This window comes from Rutilus rutilus (genome assembly GCF_951802725.1).
Source record: "Rutilus rutilus genome assembly, chromosome: 22".
Lineage (NCBI taxonomy): Eukaryota > Metazoa > Chordata > Actinopteri > Cypriniformes > Leuciscidae > Rutilus > Rutilus rutilus.
This window is the reverse complement of record NC_140227.1, coordinates 26,852,870-26,877,390: the sequence shown is the minus strand read 5'-3', so window position 1 is coordinate 26,877,390 and position 24,521 is coordinate 26,852,870. Positions and strand designations below refer to the sequence as shown.

Here is a 24,521-nt window from a genome sequence, read left to right as displayed (position 1 = left end):
ACCAAAATATCTGACTTCCTGTTGGTCAGAGCTAATGACTGTAAATGAGAAAGTTGTCCGGCTCGATGAGACCAATATACGTACTGATTTTTGTGACTGTACATAAAATTAACCCCTTCACTTTTGTCAAAAGCATTTAGAAAGTGACACACTTCCTGCTGCCAGTTGGTGGCGCTATAACTTTGACTCACAATAGTTACATACATGTGATCGGCCTCTTACCACGAACACACTGCTGAAGTTTCATCAAGATCAGTTAATGTACGCAGAAGTTATAACACTTCGTTTTTATCTTTTCTCGCCATAAATTCGTTTCCTCGCCATGGCCAAACGTTTGAGATATCCAAAATCCGTCCTCAATTTAGCATCCTCAATGTCTTGTCTTCATGCTGACTGAGTTTGGAGTCGAGTGGATGAATTCTCTAGGAGGAGTACATCAAATTCCACAGCATGCGTTTTTCAAACAACTCATAATAGCCGACTTCCTGTTGGGCGGAGCTAATAACTTAGAGTGCGGAAGTTGTTCGGCCTGATGAGATCTATATGTGTACCAAGTTTCATATTAATTCATGCAAGCGTGTTTGATATATGGACCAAGTTTTCAAGTTGCCACGCCCGGGTACCAGTTTCAGCCCGGCTCTGATGGCCGCGGGTTCTGACCTGTTTGCAAAGTTTCAAGAGTTTTTGAGCATGTCAAGGGCCCCAAAAGCCACTGAAACCTTGAAAAACAAAGATTAAATGGAATAGACAAAAACGAATGAATTCCCTAGGAGGAGTATTTCACATTCCATTGTGTGCGTTTTCCAAACAACGTATAATAACCGACTTCCTGTTGGGCTTTTGTAAAACTTTAATGACACTAAAACTTGAATTTTTTTCTCACAGTAATTTTCTATTTTAGATGAACTATACACACATTGAGATGCCCGATGAGATCTATATGTGTACTGAGTTTCATATTATTACATGCAAGCGTGTTTGATTTATGGACCAAGTTTTCGGACCCCATTCCAGGGGGCGCTGTCGAGCCCCCCTGCCACGCCCCGGTACCAGCTTCAACCCGACCCTGATGGCCGCAGGTTCTGACGTGTGTGCAAAATTTCAAGAGTCCCAAAAGTGGCAAAAAAAAAAAAAAAAAATTACGAAAAAAAAAAAAAAAAAAAATTCCTTACGGAAACAATAGGGCCTTCGCCCTTTCAGGGCTTGGGCCCTAATGAAACCTAATTTGTATACATAAAAATCGTTTAATTGTAATTTGCTTGTCTTTTCTCAAGCAAAGAGAGAACCTTAGTGAGTGTATGCCATTGCCGATCACTATTTTGCAATTAAAGAAACATAAGGTGTTACAATTCCCCTTGGTTTCCCATATGTGACGGCACTTCACCCTCACAGCCCCTGCCATTTAAAGCACATTTCAGTGCAATATGCCTCTTTGACAAAACTCATTTTGCAGCCGTTTCGTGAACAGCATCTTTCACCAGGGAACAGATGCTGAAAGCTTAAATCTGAGCTGCAAGGTCAGCTTCACTTCAGCAAAACACAGCGATTTCTTCCTGCATGACAACTAAAACATCACTTGACAACATCATTTGCGATATCTGCTTAAAAATGCGTAGCTGACACATCGCTGAAACATGACATTAAGTTATTTTTTTATTGAATCATTGCAATTTAACTCAATCTTTAAAAAGAGATGACAGTGCATATTAATAATTAAACGGTCAGTCATTTCTGACTTTACAAACTGCAGTGAAACATCCCTGGCAATTTCAAAACCCAGCGCAGACATCTGCTCGGAGACAACCAGAAGTACTTCAAAATCAAGGACTAGGAAATCTGTTTTCTTCTGTTCACATCTGTTCTCTGCACTTTGTGTCACTACAGGCACACTGCTGTCAGACTTCTGCTCATTAAAAGTTGGAAACCATTTCACAAAAAAAAAGAGAGTAATTTTAAATACTGTTGTGTGCACTAATAAATCATGAGGACATATTTATTTTGCTACTAGGAAGACATTTAGTCAGAAAAAACTGACAGATATACAAGTGTAAATGCCAGGGTTCATACACATTTTCCATTTCAAAATTCCATACTTTTCCTGACTCAAATTTCCAAAACCTCTCTGTAGATTTTTGAATAGGGGTGTAACAATATATCGTGTCACAATATAATCGCAATACAAAAATGCAACAATATGTATCGTGGATAGTGACAATGTGTGTATAGTTAATCTAAAATAGAAAATTACTGTGAGAAAAAAATTCAAGTTTTAGTGTCATTAAACTACTAATGTTGAATATAATACAATATTTGTGGGTCCTGATAATGCCAAATGTCAAAAGTGAAAAGTGGCCTACATTATTTTAAATATATCTAGTCAGTGACAGAGTGCAAGCAAATTCATCTAAAATAATTGTGTATTTTCAGCTTCAGAATCATGAATATTTTTTATTATGGTTTACTATGGTGTGCATTGCACTAAGTCCAAGCCTATTCATTTACACCCACGATTTAATATCAAATTTATCATTTTAAATCAACAGTAAACATTTTGTTAACCTTTTACCATATGTCTAGGAGAATCGCCATAATATCGTATCGGGAGTTCAGTATCGTGATATGTATCAAATCGTGACATGAGGGTATCGTTGCACCCCTAATATTTAACATAAATTATTCATACAGCATTACATTATATACTCCAGTCCTCTGTAAAAATTCTTATTTTCTGTTTTTTTTTTCATTGGTTTACTCAAAGTGATAAAATGCGCTTACATGATGAGAAGAAACCTAAAAAGCTTTAAAACCTGCATACTGTATATTCATACTGTTATCATGGTTTGATGCTGAATGATCACCAAACAGCAAAGTACAGTCTGATGATTGTTTGCTCCTTTATCTGTCGCTGGTTTGAGTGGCACACACACATTCAATTAGCGATGTTCAAAAGAGACTCGCTTATGGTAAAAGACAAAGTGCTTCGCGTAATGAAAATGTGCGCCTTGAATTTATTAAATTGTGTTCGACAATCACTAAAGGATTACAAAACTTTTGCCATTAAAACATGCCAGGGTCATGGGTTTGAAACCCAGGAAAAGCATGAATTGCAAAAAATTGAATGCCATGCAAGTTATTTTGATAAAAACGTCTGCCAAATGCATACATGTAAATATTACAAATACAGTCATCATGAAATTTTATTTTCATTCTATTGCGGAAGACAAAAAAAAAAAAAAGAATGACTGAATTGCTATATACTGTTTTTGTCCAAACAATGAAAGTAAATGGGGTCAAAAATCACATTGGACCTCTTTGACTTCCACAGAATGAGGAAAAAAGAAAGACAAACTGATGACAATTATTATTTTTTTTGGATGAACTATCACTAACTTATTCCTAAAACACTTATAGAACCAGTATTTTATTTATGTTGCTTTTATTATAAGCCAATAATGAAAATATCAGTAACACTTATAATGTTTCATTTTTTAACATTAGTTAATGCATTAACTAACATGAACTAACAATGTACAGTATATTTTAACATTTATTAAAGACAAGGGCCAGACAAGGGCCATAACTGCCTGAGAGAAGGCCAGCAGTGCCAGCGGAGGTCACATTCAGGCCAAGATCACTTGCTGTGCGTGCGTGCACCATGAAGCTTTTATTAGGCTACTAAGTTTGTGCTTGTGAAACCACAACTTCCAGAAGAGTTGCATTGACAGATGCGTCATGATCACACTTCATTTATATATACACAGCAAAAACCCAAACTGAGTCATTTTAGATAATTTTAGATATTTTAGGGTACATTCAAATGTTTTTATTAACACATTATTATTATTATTATTATACTAGGGTGACCAAACGTCCTCTTTTGCCCGGACATGTCCACTTTTTACGTACTGTCCCTGGACCGTGTGACCGGGGGTTATAAATTCATGAAAATGTCCGGTTTTCACTGTTTTTTATGGGACCATTAAGCGTGTACTTTAAATTGACTGCCGCTTGCCTTTGCACAGAAAACATATGAAACCGGTGTTGTGCCGAATTTCGACCCCCACCAAACTATTACCCCCCTAGTATTGGTAGGTTTAGGTTTAGGATTAGTTGTGGGGGAGGGGTTAGGATTTGGGGTGGGGTTAGATGCCCCCGTCCTCTTTTCTGTACACTAAAATATGGTCACCCAATATTATACACAAAAAATTGTGCTTTTCTTCTTTTGTGATTCTGCTTGTTAACATCAGGTGTCTTCAATAATGGTCAATCATCACTCAATTAATCAATGTTGACACGCTATGGCTCAGCGTGGCTTTCAACAGGAACACGATGAAGACGAAATAAGAATAAACAGGCTTTAATAGCAGAACACATACATAACCAAACTTAGCTAGTGCGTTAACGAGAACCGACAGGAAACAGAGAACAATGAGGAACTAAATACACAGAGCTAACGAACATGATGATTACAGCTGGTGAGATGGATGTCCATGGTAACTGATGATGGCGGGAAACTGAGACATGGGAAAACGGGAACTGAAGAATGCAAACTAAAAGTCCATGAGAGCAAAACTAAAATGATAATGATAACATGACTGTTACACACTACTTGTCATACATTGCTGACAGAAAATGCTGCGGTTTTAAGTGGACTCATATTCATGGTAGGCCTACAAAATGTTTTTCTTCAGGAGGCTACACAGAATGTTCTACATTAAATATTTAGCTAACAGTCTGAAGTTACCAAGCAGCAGTGTATGTTAACGTTAGCTCAGTCAACGTAAGGCTATCATCAACAGGTGTAGACAGAAAATATGATTATTCTGACCTGAGCTAATTTATTGAATCTCCTTTCGTTCTTTTCATCCATGAGGACATTAAAGTCACCTGTTGTGGTTTCTGGCGTTTCATCGCTGACTGTGCCGCAACCGCAATACCACGGAGAATACCACTGTTCCTTTAAATGCAAATGAGCTGTTGCTCCCAGCACAGGGGGCGGAGCTACAACAGCTTGCACTCACACAGACATGCACTGAACATTTCAAAAACTTTTAGCCAGATCGAATTCAGACAATGATGGAGAGACTCAAGAAGAAGTGACAACATGTAGAAGCAACAGGACATTTCTGAATGGTTAGTTGATGAATTAATAGGTCAATATAAGCCTTCTCATTAAATTATTTATTGCTTTTTATTAGTCACACATTTGGGGAGAGGATATATTCCAAAACTTTCTGAAAATACTGTATGAGAATTAACTGCATAGTTACTAGAAATGTTTACTTTGGATATTATGCAATTTGCATGCATACAAAATAAGTCCTCACATTCTTTCTTGTGGCTTAGTGACACCTGAATGAAAGGCTCATTATGCAGCTCATTATGCGGGTCATTGTCTTCTCAGGTGTGAATCACGCCCCCACGCATATTGGCTTTCCAAACAAAAAGTGTTTTACAAAATTTAAATCAATGTATTGTTTTATGTGAATGATTAGGCAGGATGATTTTCAGACCATTTTGAAGAAAAAAACTCTAGGCGACAACATCCATTAGTCAAAAGTCTTGTGGACACATATTTAGTATGTGTTTTGTGGCCTTATTTCAGACACTTTAATTTTTTGTTTTTTCAATAACCATGCATAAACACTATTCTCTCAAAAATACAAACATGTACATACATGTTGTTCACATATTATGGTAGCCCTGTTTGTGCTAAATAGAGTGTAATTACACCTTTGCCATTAATATGTTTATAAGCAACTGAAAAAAGCACAAATGTCAGGGCATGTCAGAACATCTCAAGGACCCCCAAAACACCTTAGACCCAACCTTTATTAATGCAAGTTAATAAAAATGTTCATGCTAGTACACCTAATGTTGACAGATACAACTTTTGATCTTAAAAATGGATTAGTTAATGTTGAGATTAACATGAATTAAGATGAATAAATAATGTAGAACTATTGTTCATTGTTACTTCTTGTTAACTAATGTATTTTACTAATGTTAATAAAATGAACCTCATTGTAAAGTGTTGCCAATATATTTAGCAATATTTATTTCTGATAAATACATTTATTGAGCATTTTCAACGTTTTCTGATTCAGACGATCTCGTGTTAGATTCTAAAGTTATAAGCCAATAGCTGGAAGATCAAACGTGCACTTGAACAGGACAGTAGGAATGAGACATGCTGTAAAACATATTAAATTTAGCAGCACATTTAGACCCAATAAACCAGCAGGCTTCATATTTGTCCTTTCATCTTCCATCTTCTCTGCTTTAATCTTCTTCCTCTATCATATATTATAGTTATCATTATGTGTTTGTTTCAAGGTAACAGACTAACAGGTGTAACAGGCATCACTGGGACAGGACAGCTGGTGTGGACAACACACCCCTCACAAACAGCTCACCTGTGTTTCATATTTGCTCGGCGGTACCTCTGGGCTTTGGTCTGACCAGGGTGACCAGGGCAATACGCCATTCACACACACACAGATTGTGTCTCATTATCACTAGAGCAGGTGTAGGTGAGTTCAGCCAATATGACACAACCACATCAAAACTCCATCAGGTGGTAGTTAATGCCTATTAAAACACTTTCATGTGAAATGTCAACCATTGAAATACACTGGGCACACTAAATGTGAACTTGTTAAATTGAGTATATCTACTATTAGTGCTCAATAAACAGTGGGAGGGTTAAAAATCTTAAATGGGAGCCAAAAAGTCTCTACTTACGTCATTGTCAAACCAAATAAACTATGTTTGGTAGCTTACATGTCTCTTCCTGTCTAAATGGGCAGTTCTTAGCCAAAATAAGTATGTAGATAATCAAAAGAATGCCTTTGCTAAACTTTTATTCCTTTAATTGGTGTACTGAGAGTTACTTCAGATAAGAAAGCATCAATAGGAACGCCATAATTAGTATACCTGTGATGTCCGTCCTCCTGTCCTCTTCGGACTCTTTTCCCAGTAACCGTCTTTGGGCCTCTCTAACTTCAGGAACATAGAAATCCCCCTGCCGAGCCAGCGGACTCATATAGTGGATCATCGCGCCTCGGTAGATCTCTAGAAATGGATGCGCACATAATTTCCTTTCCTAAGAGACACACAGACAGAAAGATAAACGATTTTTTTTGGAATAAAACGTTCTTTCAATCCAGCCACATATAAAAAAAACTCCAAAAGAGAATGATCCAAGCACTTTTCCAAGCTGAATTTTTTTTATGTTTAAGAAATAAATACTTTTATTCAGCACAGATAACCTTCAAAAGTGACAGTAAAGACATTTATAATGCACTAAAGACTTCTATGTTAAATAAATGCTGTTCTTTTGAACTTTCCTATTGTATATCATGGTTTACACAAAAATATGAATCATTAGCATGGAATTAATTAGCATATTAGAATGATTTCTGAAGGATCATGTGACACTGAAGACTGGTGAAAATTGTAATGATGCTGAAAAATCAGCGTCGCCATTACAGGAATAAATCATTAAAAAAAAAAAAATCCTTCTATCCATCCATTCATAATAATTTGAACTCTAATTAACAGTTAACGTGCATTTAATCATTTATTTCAGTTTATGCTGGGATTTATTGTGTGATAATGGCTGGCTAGTTGTATATTATCGAAAGTCAAGAGAAAGATTGGGAGAGAGAGTGAGAGAGAGAGAGAGAGAGAGAGAGTGCAAATAAAATGAAAAGTTGAAAAGCTAAGAGCAGGTCATCCACAGACACTAAGATTAAAGCGCTGTATCCACCCACTCTTCCTCCTTCCTATTCTCAGTTTTCACCCTTATTACTCACTGATTTTAACACTCATCCTGAACACACACAAACACACTTCTCATCAAAGCTAGCAAAGCTTGCTTCATTTCAATCACATTTAAGGAGCCCCCAAAAGAGTTGTTAAACCTCCTATTGAGACAAATCTATCTTGTGATATTTTCATTAAAATCTTACAAGCACTAAATCATACTAATTGAAACAGGCATTTTTAAACCAGGAACACCCCCCCCCCCCCCCTCCTCCCTCCCCCCTCCCCTCACTGTGGGATGCTGAGTACGTAGGGTGAATTCAGGTTGATTGGGACACTTTTTCCACACTCATTTCAATGCCAAAAAGTATCCCAATGAACCTGAATTCACCCTACATAGTGGATATCAGCATCTAAAAGCATGCATGTAAAATACATTTGTCGAAGGCATCCTAAATGCATCAATTTGATAATTGTATTATTTCCAAACCCTTAAGAAACCAATTGCTGATGTGTCCAAACTGTAGCCAGCATGTGTTGCTTTCCCTTCAGGCAGGGTGTAGTTAACAGTAGTCAAATGTTACATCAATATTCATTAAGCTGATGAATATTTTAAAGTGAAGTGTTGAATATGTAAATCAGAAATGGTTTGAAGTGCAAAAATATACAGATGATTGATCACCAGGTTGGACAGGGATTATATTTAGATAAATTAGTTTTTAGAAATCACAAACAAAAGTCAAACAACTGCTCCCCTCCAAAAAGAGACTGAAGCAAAATTAGCAGCTGACATTAAAGGATGTATGTTTAGTTGTCTACATGTACTCAAAGAGTCTGGGACATCAGGGACGTCACTGTTCGCCCACCATCTGTTTCTCACAGACAAAGGCTTTCAACACCTGTATGACAGTCAGGCTGTTATGTCTAATTTAATTCTGATAGATTTAAGTCTATATTATGACCAAAATTCTCTTTTAAAATTATACAAATATAAAAACATATTCATTTTTACCCGAATAACTCCTCATTGCCTTGCCTTTAGCATTAGCATACATTCTGCTCCTACAATTTAAATCTCAAAGAAATTCAAAGTCTGAAAAGGCAAAAGGCCTGATCTGAACCTTGAAACGGCGCTATTCTACATCTGACAGATGATTGACGTGTGCTGCCACGAACAGAGCTGGAGGACTGGAGCCGTAAACAGGGACATGAGACAGAAGGGACTAGAAGCTGGGGGATTACGTAACGCTATTAATATCCCAATATTATAAACAATGTATCCATGCCATACTGTTTGAGATCCAGTCCCTCAAGACCTGAAAAAGGAAAATGCACAGATGAGCAAGTTTAAAAAAAAATTCTGTTGAGTTATTGATTCAAACTCTTAGGTAACAAAACTGGGCCGATTGTTTGTGCAAGGATCTACACTTAACAAAAAAAAAAAGGTCAGCTAATTTATCATTATTAGAAGTTTTGGCTTTTTTTAAAAGTCTGTTTAGTGGAACTTAAAATGCTGATGCATAATCCATAAGTGTATTGTCTTGGTCTCCCTAGTGGAATTTTCTAATTGGTTTATGGCTGAACTATTGATTCTAGATAATTAACCAGCTCACAGTCTCATGTGACACTCTGCAATCAAAATAAAGCTGAAGGGCAAGAAGTTTCATATCCACCATCATCATATAAATCAATACTCTTTCCCTCAAAGAATCAGCTATTTTTCCAATATTTTACATTTACCTACTACTAATGCAGACCTACAGACTTATCATCCCCTTTCATAGAGGTCTGGGTTTGTATTTCATATTTTTCTCCAAAGAGTTTCCCAAAACTCCTCAAGAAGTAGTTGAGCCAAACCAATCAACCTAAATCTATAAAACTGTGGAAAAGACAAAGGTTTAAGATTGTGTACTTAAAAAAGGTTTACCTCACAGCTCTTTATGGCATTAGTAGCTCTTTCATTCCGTTGAATACTTTTATCAAAATCTGAACTTATATATATTACACTTTGGAGAACTTGAGGAATGATCTACCCCTTTCTCTCAGATTGGCACCCACACTAAGTGTTTTTAAACACAAGCTTAAGGAATACCTCCTCGCATTAGCATTTAATGGGGTATAGTAGCTGTTTGTGAAGGCTATTAAAACTGAGGGGTTTATTTCGCTGTTTTTAACTGTGGTTTTAGTGTTGTGTGTTTATGCATAGTCTTTATGTGTTTTTGATATTGTTTTTTGATATTGTACAGCACTTTGTTCAATGGTCGGTTGTGTAAAAGTGCTTAATAAATAAAATAAATGAATGAATGAATGAAAAATGAATGGCAGTTTTACTATCGGAAACCTACTGCTGAGCTCTATTGCCGCGTCAACCCTACTTCAGTGCTGTAGTACAAAGCAAATGTGATTAAAAGGAATAGTTCATCCCAAAAAGTCATTATTTTAATCACCTCATTCCAAACCATATCATTTTCTTTCTTTTGCGGAGCACAAAAGGTAGATTTTAACACAATATTAGGCTAATATTTGAAAGAATAGTAACTCTTTTCAGTATGCCTCAAGTGAATGAGAACTGAGTCTGTCAAGCTCCAAAATGACAAAAAATAAAAAAATAAAACCAGCATAAAAGAGTCATTAAATGATCATAAAAGTAGGCCATATAACTACTAAGTCATTCTTTTTTTCTTTTTTTTTTATCTGTGTTGACTGACATTTCAAGGTGAGATATGGGATATCCATGTATAAAAACAATGTAGATCAAATTAATGACACGGGAGATTGTAGGAAAAAATAGAGAAGCAAAAAGGCTCCATTGCAAACTCTAAGAAGAAAAGAAAACAGATGGAGAGGAAAAGAAGAGGGATGGCTGGGTAAGCCAGAGACGAAGATGAAAAGCTGTCAAAATTTCTCATCCAAATTCAAGAGGAAAGGTTCTATCTCACACTGCTCTTCTTCTCTGTATATCCTTTTAATTAATGTTCCCTCATATAGATTCAGTCTCGCTAGACTCACAGAAATAGAGAGAGAAAAACAGGGCATGGAAATGCCTTCCGCTTTTCTTCTTCTCAACAGTAGCAGAGGGTATGATAGGCATGGATTGCCTTTCTACACTATGAAAAGGACCTTGAACTCGGTGAGTGCTCTGAGATCTGTTTCCAGGCTTTCATTCATTCAAAGAATCACAGAAATACTGATCTGGATGGAGTAATAGGCAATTTCCTAAAGAAAATGTGTCAAATGATAGTACTTTGTTACACACCGAAAGAGACATGATGCATATGACGGATTCAGTCCTGAAGAAGGACATTATCAAATGAGATCTCTTTAATATCTCCACTGCTTCCCCATAGAAAGCAAAGAGATTGAATGGAGATTAAATCCGGTTGTTTTTCTGAGAAACAGAACCTAGTAATCTCAAATGTCGTTACCAACATCTGCAATCAAAAGTCAAAGATCTCAAAAAGACCTACACATTTCTCATCAAATACTTCCATTAAATTCCAATTAAATCTTTTTTAACATTATAAATGTCTTTACTGTCACTTTTGATCAACTGACTGCATCGTTGCTGTAGAAAAGTAACAATTTCTTTTTAAATTTTGAATGGTAGTGTCAATTAGTCTCTTGAGCTAAAAAGAGGAACCTCACAGCAATAAATGTTTTCTCTTGACGAACTTGATTGTGTGACCAGATTACCATTTCTTCACAGATCACACATTTACTCTGCAGCAAAAAAAGAAAGAAAAAAAGATTATTAACTAAATAACAAAATGCCATATTTCTCCTTCAAGGAGAAAGACTCTTTTATAGTGATGGACCACTGCCATAAAATATCCCCACTATCTTCAGTGTCTCCAGGGATGGCATATCTCAGGAGAGAATAAAGATAAGGCGCGGAGAGAGACTCCCTGCTATTTACGAAAAAGACATGAGTGACAAGGAGAAAAGGCCCCTGCGGTGACTGCTGGAGAAGCCCATCAAATATTTGGCTTGGTGATTGAGTAGCTTTAAGATTGTCTGGGACGTCCCTCCATTGCAATTCAAACTGGCCCTGCATTTCGAAAGGTGTTGTTTTTCTTCTGCAAAAGAAACATCGATAGTGTGTACAGGGTATGTTAGAACCAGTTATTAAAAATTGTCGTGATGTTTTATATATATATGTATATATCCTTAATTATTTTTTATTTCTTACAAGGGAACAAACACTGATAACAAAAAGATACCAAAATCTCTCTCAAACACAAACATTAAGTAAAAAAGGAAACAGAAGGTCAATCTGGCTACCACCAACAGAGAATGTCTGTGAGAAATAAAACATTATTGATGTATTTATATAGCTTTATTCCTCTCACACGCCACAGGTTTTCATGTGAGAACGGATGAGTGTTTTCTTTTCTTTGGTAAGTTCCTTGCCTGGGGATAAACATCTGATGGAACGTCAGTTTGGAAAGGAAAACCCTTTCCAAAAATACACAGTATGCTTTCAGAAAAATAAACAAAAGTGTTTTGGATAAATTTAGAACTAAAGACCACATCATGGCCCAATGTACAAATGTACTGTTTCTAAACCATTTTGATGTCACTAGCATTTCACACACACATTCAATGCAACGCTTTGTCTTGGGCAACCGCGGTGCATTCATTGTGGGCTGAAAGTGAGATGAATGTACGAAGAACGGCACCAAACCACACATCTATGAAAAAGGTCAGCACATTTCTGAAGTGCTGATTCTGGAACAGTTCATGTCTTTGTTATTAAAATCAATTATGTAGATAGGTGATCCTCTGATCTTCCATACTTCATGGATTTGTTGTCGTTTGAGATGAATAGCCTAATCATGTCTAAACTGCTTTGCAGAACTAATACCTTTCCTCTGTGAAGGAGATTCCCAGTGGTGATATCATCTTAAGTAAAAATGTCAAAGATCAATCAGAAAGAAATCTTTCAGAGATATACAGTTATTGGTGGTGCTTGATAAGGCTTAAAGGGATAGCTCACCCAAAAATGAAAATTCTCATTGGTTCTTGCTGAAGCTCAAACGTGTTGCGTAACACGAGAATGAACCTCATTGGTTCTTGCTGAAGCTCAAACGTGCTGCGTTACACAGAATGAATCTCATTGGTTCTTGAGAAAGGTCAAACGTCCAGCGTAACACGAGAATGAACCTCACTGGTTCTTGCTGAAGCTCAAACGTGTTATGTAACACAAGAATGAACCTCATTGGTTCTTGAGGAAGCTCAAACGTGCTGCGTAACACGAGAATGAACCTCATTGGTTCTTGCTGAAGCTCAAACGTGCTGCGTTACACAAGATTGAATCTCATTGGTTCTTGAGAAAGGTCAAACGTGTTGCGTAACACGAGAATGAACCTCATTGGTTCTTGCTGAAGCTCAAACGTCCAGCGTTACACAAGAATGAATCTCATTGGTTCTTGAAAAAGGTCAAACGTATTGGTAACATGAGAATGAACCTCATTGGTTCTTGCTGAAGCTCAAACGTGCTGCGTTACACAAGAATGAACCTCATTGGTTCTTGAGGAAGTTCAAACGTGTTGTGTAACACAAGAACGAACCTCATTGGTTCTTGCTGAAGCTCAAACGTGCTGCGTTACACAAGATTGAATCTCATTGGTTCTTGAGAAAGGTCAAACGTGTTGCGTAACACGAGAATGAACCTCATTGGTTCTTGCTGAAGCTCAAACGTCCAGCGTTACACAAGAATGAATCTCATTGGTTCTTGAGAAAGGTCAAACGTGTTGCGTAACACGAGAATGAACCTCATTGGTTCTTGCTGAAGCTCAAACGTCCAGCGTTACACAAGAATGAATCTCATTGGTTCTTGAGAAAGGTCAAACGTATTGGTAACATGAGAATGAACCTCATTGGTTCTTGCTGAAGCTCAAACGTGCTGCGTTACACAAGAATGAATCTCATTGGTTCTTGAGGAAGTTCAAACGTGTTGTGTTACACAAGAATGAACCTCATTGGTTCTTGCTGAAGCTCAAACGTGCTGCGTTACACAAGAATGAACCTCATTGGTTCTTGCAGAAGTTTAAATGTGTTGCGTAACACGAGAACGAACCTCATTGGTTCTCGCACATCAAGCAAACCTGCTTGAGCTTCCGTTTACCACAACTGATGTGCGCTGATGAATGATTATATGTGAATAAAAGCCTAAATTGAATCTGTTCATCAAATAAGGCGATCATGTCTCTTGTCAATGGAGGGACAGAAAGGTCTCATATTTCTTCAAAAAAGTTCTGAAAATGAACGAAAGTCTTACGGGTTTGGAAAAACATGAGGGTGAGTATTAATGACAGAATTTTCACTTTTTGGGTGGACTATCGCTTTAAACTTTAAACTATCCCTTTAAACAGTGACAGAGTTTTAAAAGCAACCTGGGGCCGGTTGCATAAATTACAACTTAGCCTAGTTTTGACATAAATAGGCACTAAGTAACACACTACTAAATAATCTTGCGTTGCACCATTAAACTTAGTTGAAGCGCAACTCTATGCATAAACTAAATATTTACGGAAGCTTTCGATCAGGAGTAACGGTTGGAATAAAATAGTAGACTGACTGAACTGCATCAATAAGCTCTTGTTTTACCCGACAGACTTCAATTATTTAGACATATTACAATGATACACACAGCTTACATTTTAAGAGAGAAAACATTTTCAAATAAAGTTTCTGATTGTTATATACATATAAAAATACCTATTATGTTATTCATGATTAAGTATTACTGATTTTAATGGAAACTTATTTTTACCATTAGTTACGTGAGGTAAAAGAAGTTGGAATGAAGGATAAACTGAAAATCACAGTATTTGAACAACTTTTGCTCAAGTATTTGAAGGCTGCTATTGGATCATTGAGGGTAAACGAACGTCATAGGATATTATGTGACTATGCATTACTTTACAGAGAGCTTACAGCCTAGTTACCTAGCTAAGTTCTGCCTGAAGAACAAATGGCACAGCTGAATAAAGTTCAGAGTTATTTACAAACTAGCTAGTAGTTACTAAGCCTCTAGTGTGGACTTTGTGTTTCAATTTAAGTAAGAATTTATAAATTTCTCATGCAACCCTATAACTTTTTAGCTGCTGACCTAAAAATGCCCTGCCCTGAAACACCCTTAAAATTATTTAAAAACTAAGATGTACCATCTCAGTGGATCCACATTCTGTGCACACACAAACCTCACAGTCTAAACCAGTACTCAGTTTCTCCAGACACATCATATCCTAATATTCCACAATAGACTTCTGCTCTCCAGTGGAACTCTTCTCTTTCGACACCTGCTCTTGTCCTCCTCCTTTAATGACAGTAATCTACAGGATTATGGGGTGGACAACTGTCAGACGTCACTGTAAATACGGGGGACAGACAGCAAGTGTGTTTTTACCAGTGGTAGACAACCATCACCATTATCTGCCAGTCTCTAAAAATATGTTCAAAGGTCTTGGACTCTCTTATCTTGACACTTGTAGAAAAAAAAAAGAAGAAAAAAAACACGCTAAAGGTTTTCTGCTACAAATGTATCATTATTTTGACAAAACAGGTAGAAAATAAATTTATTTGGAGAAACATTAGTATATGCTACAGTTTAACAGATTAACTAGATTCTACATTTTTAGAAGACAATGCAATGTTTTGTTGGTGGTTGCCAGGAAAGTGCAGTTTCTATGCTGTTCTAAATAGTGTTTAGTGCATTTCTAAGTGGCTACTAGTGTTCTGGGTGGTCAAAAGTCAAGTCAAAAGACTCCACCCATCTATGATATTCTAGACCCAAATAAGGCTTAGATTTTTTGCTTGTTCTGCACGTTGCATCTAGCCTGGCTCCACCCTCCTACGTACTTCCGCTCAATTTTCCTTTTCCTTCAGTACTCCGTTTGCGGTATATTCGTGGGCTTTCTCCGGGCAAATTTTTACAGGTCCAATCAGCGAACAGAGGGAGTGGCTAAGAACGAATGACGTTGAGGTCGTGCGCTAGTTTGAGTTGTAGGGTAGGGTTACGTTACGACCAAACGTTAGCGACTGGTTATGGCAGATTCAATAGTTTTAAACTTCAACAGAGTACCCGCCTTCAAGGAAGTTAACGCTTGTCAATGGAGAGTGGCCAGACTCTCTGATTGCTTTACAATTAGGAATTAGGGATGCACAATATATCGGACACCATATCGGTATCACCCGATATATGTTCGTTTTAATGTTATCGTTATCGGTCCGATAAGAAGATTTGGCTGATATCTTAAAGCCAATAAATAATGGATTCTTTCCTTTAGATGAGACACCTCTTATGCGCACTGTTTGCCATGATGGTTTTGAATTACTTGAAATATGACTCAAATTGATTTATTCTTTTGGTACGGTAAGTTGGCCATAGTAGTGTAAAATTTATTTTACAACTTAAATTGGTTCAAACTATGCTACTGTGCTTTTTTTCGTTTGATTTATGTTGAAGTGCTTGGGACATGTCTTTTAATGACTTTTGTTTTTGTAATCAGGCTCTCAAAAATTATATATAAAAATGTGCATTTATCGGCCAATATATATATATATCAGTTATCGATAACTGCGCGTTCCTTTTAGGAATATATCAGATTTGATGCATCACACAAACAACATGGAATACATTTCTCCTAGTCCTTTCTTTACCACAAGTCGACGCTTCAACATCACAAAGACTCCATAATATCGCAAACAACTTTGTTCGAAGAAACTTGCTTTCTCAGATTAGTGTGGCCTATTTGCGCTGGCTAAATACATTCAATAGGCCTTTCCTTGTAAATCACTGACCCGAGTGATGTGTCAGTGTTCGGTCTTTTGTCAAAGCCATTTCCTTAAGCTAAATGGTTCTGGTCCTCCTCTAAGCTCCCCCGAGCTCCTGAGACTCCAAACTCACAGTCCACTGCCCCTAAATTTCATTACAGGTCTGGCCGAAAATCCCCTGGCAGGAAACAAGAAGGAGAGCTGAAATTTGCATGCGTTATCTTGAAGGAGAAGTTCACAGGTTTGGCAGGGTCCCCTTTGTCATTTCTTTAAAAAAAAACAAAGGAGGACTTGCAACTACACTAATAGTGAAAAATGGGCAGTATGACTAAGGAACGATTGAGAAATGTCTGTTTCAGACCATCAATAAAGAGACAATTTCTTATTTGCTGGGAAATGGTAGAATCACTCTCCATGATGAATGCAACAACCCAGAGGCTCTAAGGGACAACGGAAATAATCCAAGAGAAGGTATAACACAGGTGTTCATATTTCACATAGGACAAGATAAAAGTACATTTTAGGGAACAGACTGAAAGAAGAGATCTTGCATGGTACCTTTTCATTACGTTGTCCACAATCTTCCCAAAGTGTGCATCAAACATTTCTGACATTTTACTGTAAGAGGCTCTAGCACTTTTATCCTTTCCAGGAGATGCTGCACCAAAAAGTGGATATCCAATAATAGGCTACTGACATTTTTGCTCATTTTCACGAAGACTACATCATGAACTATATCACTTTCACAACCTCCAAAGATAAAAGTTATAAATTAAAAAATGAGACAAGAGAATCTAAGCCATGTGAAACTCCATGGTTACCAAGGAAACGTTCGGAAAGATTTCCATGGAGATTAGATCCTTTGATATTCCAAAGAGAAAAGGGATGGGAGAGAGGGAAGCATCCGAAGACACAGATCTGATGAGAAAATCCATCATTAGGGAGGTTTTTTTTTTATCTGAGAGAGAGAGAGAAAGACAAGGAATCCCAATCAGTGCATATCATTACTGAGCGATTCCAGTCTTCAACATGGGCTACTCAAACTCACAATAGCCTACATTTCTAATGGGGAAGCCCTCCAATTAACCCCAGCAATTAAATTTCTCTTAACCATAGATGAAAGACAGCTACCTCAAAGTTGCTTTGACTGGGATATAAAAACCAGCTTTGTTATTTTTCGCACAATAGAAAGGTCAGATTTTGAGTAAAGGATGTCATGTCTAATGAAAGATCACGGTGACCTTACCGAGACAAAACAAAGCTGACAATCTTAAAGTCAACTTTCACAAACCCAAAATGTTTTAGAAACTTTGACGAAACAAGAAACAACTAGAAGGCTTTGAATTAGAAGACATCAAAGACATTAATAAAAAAAGAAAAAAGAAGAAGGGACATATTGTTATCTTGGAAGTTAATCAGTATGTCTGGAAAATGCCTTTGTTGAAAATAAATCAAATCTACCCATTCATCCTTATTAGGGGATTGTTGCACTGCTTACTAATTATTTGTTTACTACCTTTAAACAATAGTTCCTCTCTCTATCATCTCTGAGACCAGAAACACAAACTGGATATTATTATTGACACTACCGTGCAAAAGTTTTGGGTCAGCAAGTTTTTTTTAATTGTTTTTGAAAAATGTCTCTTCTGCTCACCTATAGGCTGCATTTATTTGATCAAATATACCGTAAAACGGTAATATTGTGAAATATTTTTTACAATTTTAAATAACTGTTTTCTATTTGAATATATTTTAAAATGTAATTTATTCCTGTGATCAAAGCTGAATTTTCAGCATCGTTATTCCAGTCTTCAGTGTCACATGATCCTTCAGAAATCATTTTAATATGCCGAGTTGCTGCTCAAGAAACATTTCTTATTATTATTATCAATGTTTTAAACAGTTGTGCAGCTTAGTATGTTTGTGTAAACCGCAATTGTATGCATCTTTATTTGATTTTAGCTAAGCAAGATTCCCTCCAAACTGTTACAAACTGACCTGGCCATAGAAGAATAATAATGCTAATGCAATGCCAAGGATGCAACTAATTTGTCATACGCAACAGAAACAGTAAAGAATGCCTGAAACAGTACGAAATGCATATTAAGCAAGGTCTAATAAGCAACACATAAAAAGTGAAATTTTTATATTTTGTACTAATGTGGAAGGCGGTTGAGAACACAGGGAGAATCCCAAAATCCTCTTAGCTCTTCAAACCGGTTGTACAGGAATCCGGTCAACACTCTAGAGGTGTGACTGATCCAGCCGGGATTTGGCTAAAGGAAACCAGAGGGAGAAAGTGCACGAATGATAAACACAGAGGCGGAAAAAGGCAAAACCAGACTAAACAACAAGCCAAGAACACCTAGTTCATTTTCACCTCATGGGTCAGAGTGGTTTCATTTACACCTCGATGACCCCACACACACACACACACACACAATCCCTCCTACACACACTCCTACAGCCACAGCTTGACCGCCTCCAGCACGCCATTTTAAGATATATCAGCAAGCTCGCTTCATCTTTTCTCACCTCACACTGGCACATAGCCAAAAACACATTCATCTAGCATAAAATATTTAAGCTAATCAAAAGCTTGGACTCTCTCTATGGCATCTAATTCCACAGTCACTGCAGATGCTACAAACACAAATCCTCTTTAATTCAGGGTTGCTCAAGTGTCCTGCAATAGCTGATGGGAGATTACTGGTCTAATGCGTCGACTCCTCGATTATACCACTGCTTTCAGCTTGACTGAAACACCCACACCCCTTGAGGGGAAGCGGGACAAAAAACAAAAAAAAGACCCCAGCTTTGAGTTAAGAAAAATTATTCATCCACCTTGTAATTTAATGCATGACGACGATAACAACAACATCAAGCATCTTGAATCTTCAAAAACAAAAAATAATCAATTTTCAGCACCACATCCATGCAAATATCATCCTGTCCCCTCCCTTCGTGTAGTAATTTCGGATTCATCTTATCTTAATTCTCAGCCACTTTCGCACAGAGGGCTGATCAATCATATTCAAATGTGACATTTACCTCCCGCAAATGTTCCTGGACTCCCCCAGGCTCTGGGACAAAAGTCATGTTTGAACTGCTGGAATGGAACAGGCCAGGCAGAGGGACGTGTTGGCTTCTCTCTTGTGGCCTGACCAGACACCCGCCGCTCACCAATGTCTCATATCGCACGGTCCCGGCGGGTATGTGCGCGCACACACACCACAGCTCTCTTCCCAACTCTGCCAGGAACTTCTTCTTTTCTTTTCTTTTTACTTAAGATTTCTCAACTTTTCCGAGATTTTTTATTACATCTGACATATGTGAATGTCACAGATTTGGAGAGAATTATCTTATTCCCTTTATTAGACACTTACACTTAAAAGCTAGAGAGCAGGCTATACTATCAAAATGTCAACTTATAATATAGCTGTAGACAATACACTATTGCTCAAAATTATTTTGGGGTCAGTTAAAGAAATTAATAGTTTGTTCAGCAAGGATTGATTAAATTGATTATTAAATTGACAGTAAAGACATTTATAGTGTTATATAAGATTTTAGGAGAAACATCCAAGATAAAGTTCAAACTAAAACATATCCCTGAAGTCCCTATGTCTCATGATCTCTGTGCAATATAATGTTAAAATACAATGTGAACAATGTTAAAATGTGAACATCCTATGCCAATTAGCAATTTGAAAACACACACACATGCGCGTACACGTCTGGTTCACTTTCTTTGTGAGGACTCTCCATAGACTTAATGGTTTTCATACTGTACAAACTGTATATTCTGTCCCCTTACACTAACCCTACCCATCACACAAAACTTTCTGCATTTTTACATTTTCAACAAAACTAATTTATTGCTTACTGACTTATAAGCTTGTGTACCCCATGGGGACCTCAATTTAGGTCCCCACAGTGACACGAGGCTGTGTGCATTCAGGTTTAAGTCCCCACTGGGATAGAAAAACATGTGTACACACACACACAAAAAATAAAAAATTGTACCATGGTATATTAATATGTAATCATTGAGTGCCATGGTACAACCACAGTAGTTTTCTGTAAGGGTAAAAAGCCCATCTGCCTGATTTAAATATCCAATGCTCAAGAGTAATGAGTGTTAATGATTCAGCAAGGAATATAAGGTGACAGAGGAAGCAAACTAATGAATATTTCATGACACGGGGGGGAACAGCAAAGCCACGGGCGGTGACAGTTGGGGGAAAAAAAGAATAGAAAACAAACAAACGATTCAAAGCACAAATTAGAAATAAGTGTCGCTGTCTGCACCTGGAAGCAAACTATAAAAATACACTTCTCTCGTGATGTGTGCGTGTGCTGCGTCTTCTCAGCCACATTAGAGAGTCTAGTCATGGGTCACAATCAGCTTTGGCTTGTGGTCAGGAAGGCCATATGGCTGAGTGGGCAGTGGAGCGTCTAGAGGGAAACACACAAACACTGGCAGCGGTAAAGGCCAGCCATGTCAATACACACAGTATACATACACACCTACTATCCAGTCAACCTTTCAGGTTTTCCATGTATCCGTCTGTGCCCTTTACCAGCAATGATCTTGGCTCAGGCCTGCAGGGTGCCCAAAAATGCCCTCAAGTCCAACAGCTGTGCAGAGTCTCTGCGGATGCTGAGGGCACCTCTAACAATCTTGTGAACAGCATCCGTACAATGCAGCTCAACAGACACTTTCAGTCAGAATAAATATGATTATTGAATAACTACTAAACAACTTAATAATCATAAAGCCTTTCTGTAATTAGTATGATCCAATTCACCTCGTTCAAGGAAATTGGGAAGGATCATTTGAGATCAGTGGGTCTCAACCTTCTAGTTTTATGTTTCCTCTGACACTTCTAGACAGACAGATATATAGAGAGATAAACAATAAATGAATAAACATACATTTATGGGTAAATACATTTACAATTATTTAATATAATATTTTTTTATTTCTGTAACTTTCTTCAGTAAAAACAACAGTTTTGACTGAAAAATTTTAAATAAGACAATAAAATGTTTGATTTTAAGTTGTATTTATTAAAATAAATAAATAAATAAATAAATAAATACATAAATTAAATAAATAAATTCTTTATAAGTAAATACATAAATAAATAAATAAATAAATAAATAATCTATTTATTTATATTTATTTAATTTAAATAATCTATTTGTTTATTTAAGATTATATAAATTATTCATCAAGGAAGATCTGTTCAGACTGAAATACCATCAAAGCTGTTCCATGATTGATTGATTAATGGTTTTTAAATCTATACAGTGTAAAAATAACTTACAGATTATGGTAATTTTAATTTAGTGGTAGAACTCAATTTTGTTTCAGCACAATGGCTTTAAGGCTTTCAATTCTGCTGCTGACCAGTTGTGTTTAGGGGCATTATTAGAAACACATTAAGTGCACATCCTTCAATAAGATCAAACGGCACTTAAAGGGGTAATTCACCGCTGGCAAGACTGGCTTTTATTAAAACTTTGCTGCAAAGGGAATAAAAAAAATAAAAAAAGTGCTACATGACTAGAGAAAACAGAGAAAAATGGCTATGACATTCCCTTTTACCAAAAAGGTTTAGGAAAACTCCAACGCCCATAATGCATTGGGATACAAAAATGCGGAAGTATGGTCTGTAGTTTTCACGAAAGCACTGGAGCTCTCAAAATACTTTTGCTGACACATAAACAGGGATACATCGGTGCAGGTAACACAGAAAAAGAGTGCACGTTTTCATTTAAATACCACAGACATTGTAACAATTCTGGTTGCAAATCAGTGAAGTTAGCCTATTTCTTGCTCTCTGAAGCATTATAACCTAAAAAAAAAAAGTGTGCAACAAATACAGTTGCTTCATTTATTAAGGGGGTAAATTCAGAGAAGAGCAGTCTAGACAAGTAGCTTGTGTAAATTCATCACACGTTCTGCTAGTATGACACCCCTTCACCTGAAATACCAAACAGCTAATTAAGAAACCAGGCAACTGAGACTGTGAAAACACAGCGCGACACCCGGTTGTCAATTCTATCTAAACTAGATGCCAATAAAGCACCCTGGAAGGGAATTTAATCTTAATTAAACTTTTCCTTGTAGAAACTCACATTTTGTGTGGATTGAGCAAAGGCTGCAAAAAAATATGTGGCATCCCTCCTGCAGCGTGACAATAGGAGATTATCAAACATGGAGCTTTTTTTGTAAGCAAACAGTGGGAAGGTTTGGTTCAAGTTGTCATCCTACTCTTAATAAATCTTTCGGGGGAGCTTTTTGAGCTAAAATGTCACTGTGGCATTTGGAAGAGCATTTCTCCTGGTCCAAGAAGTTCATGCCCACTTTGATTGTGGACTCTCGGCTTAATGCTGAAGGATGGAGAGGGACACAGAGATAGAGAGGCGGACACAGATAGATAGACATAAATGTGTGGTACAATGGGAAAAGTATCAAAATTCTGATCAGAGCAAAAGTATTTGACATTCCAAGTGCCGATGTACCGACTATCAGACGTCGCAATACATATTCCAGATGACAAGGCAGACAGTTGCGCACACGATCGAGAATATTGAGTAGTTTGAGGTGCGCGTTCATGACAACCTAACAACAATCAAGCAGGAGACAGCAGACGACATTACATGCAACACCTTATTTATTGAGGGGTTTCAATGCAAGTTTTTTTTTTTTTTTTTTTACACTTTAGCATACTTTTAAAAAGAGTACTTATATGGAAATAATATACTTGAAAATAATTAAAAATTAAGAAATGAAAACTGAATGTAATTTTCCAGACACTTAATTGCTATCAAGCGAAAATGTATTATAGTTTAAATGTATATTAAATGCAATTTGGTGAACTTAGTACATCTTGATATGTAATTTCATAATTACTTTTGAAATATGGTTAAAAAGTTTAGTGCTGAATGTACTGACAAGCATTTATAATAAACTAAAATGTACTTAAACGCAATTTCCGTTGAAGCTTGTGTTGTGTGTTTACGTCACCTTAGTGTAACCATATATGTAGTTACATTGTTCTTACTCAAATAAGTACTGAGTAATATTAAAGTTACGGTTAGGGTTTGGCTTAGGGTTAGTTCCTTGTAATTATGCATACTTTACTTTTATTACTATAGTAAGTACACGTGGCATCGAGTTTTTTCACGTAGTGTTTAAGCGTAGCGCGTCTGTGTTGCACGTCACCACGTAGGCTCACTATTGGGCGACGCTGGTCATGTGTGTGCTACGTGGTGACGTGCAACACAGACGCGCTACGCTTAAACACTACGTGAAAAGACTCGAGGCCCAGAGAGAAGGAAATGAAAAGTGGAATAAAGTCGTTATTTTTGTTTGTTTTTGCGCACAAAAAGTATTCTCGTCGCTTTATAAACTTAAGATTGAGCCACTGGAGTCACTTGGACTATATTAACGATGTCTTTAATACATTTTCTGGGCCAGCAAATATAGTGTCTTAGAAGCCTATGGAGGAGTGATCTAGCACTCAGATTTAATCAAAAATATCTTAATTTGTGTTCCGAAGATGAACGAAGGTCTTACGGGGTTGGAACAACATGAGGGTGAGTAATTACTGACAGAATTTTCATTTTTGGGTGAACTATCCCTTTAAATCATTTGAGGCAATTATATAACAACTTAACATAGTTCAGATGTAACTTTGACTCAAAGTTGCAACAGTTGTTCTAGTTAGTCAAATGTCACCTGTGCACTGGATTTCTCAAAAGGTGCAACAGATTCTCGAATTGGACTGTCTGTCAGCCACTATTCATCCAGAGCAGATAATGAACTTTCGCCCAAGAGTCAGTTTATCTAGGTTATCTTGCAAAAGTTTCCAGGATATTTCACCATTCGTTTTATCCATCTGTTTTAACAAGACACCTAGTCCCAGATAATGAAAAGCCACCCCACAGCATGATGCTAACTC

The 24,521-nt window shown here is 37.0% G+C and overlaps 1 protein-coding gene across 1 annotated transcript in view; it reads right to left on the bottom strand.

Moving 5' to 3' along the window:
* tex264b (testis expressed 264, ER-phagy receptor b) overlaps window positions 1–24,521 on the bottom strand; it is a 45,767-nt gene that overhangs the window by 5,287 nt on the left and 15,959 nt on the right. The window contains 1 exon segment of the mRNA XM_084395325.1: window positions 6,937–7,105. Within this exon segment, the coding sequence (XP_084251451.1) occupies window positions 6,937–7,105 (169 nt within the window).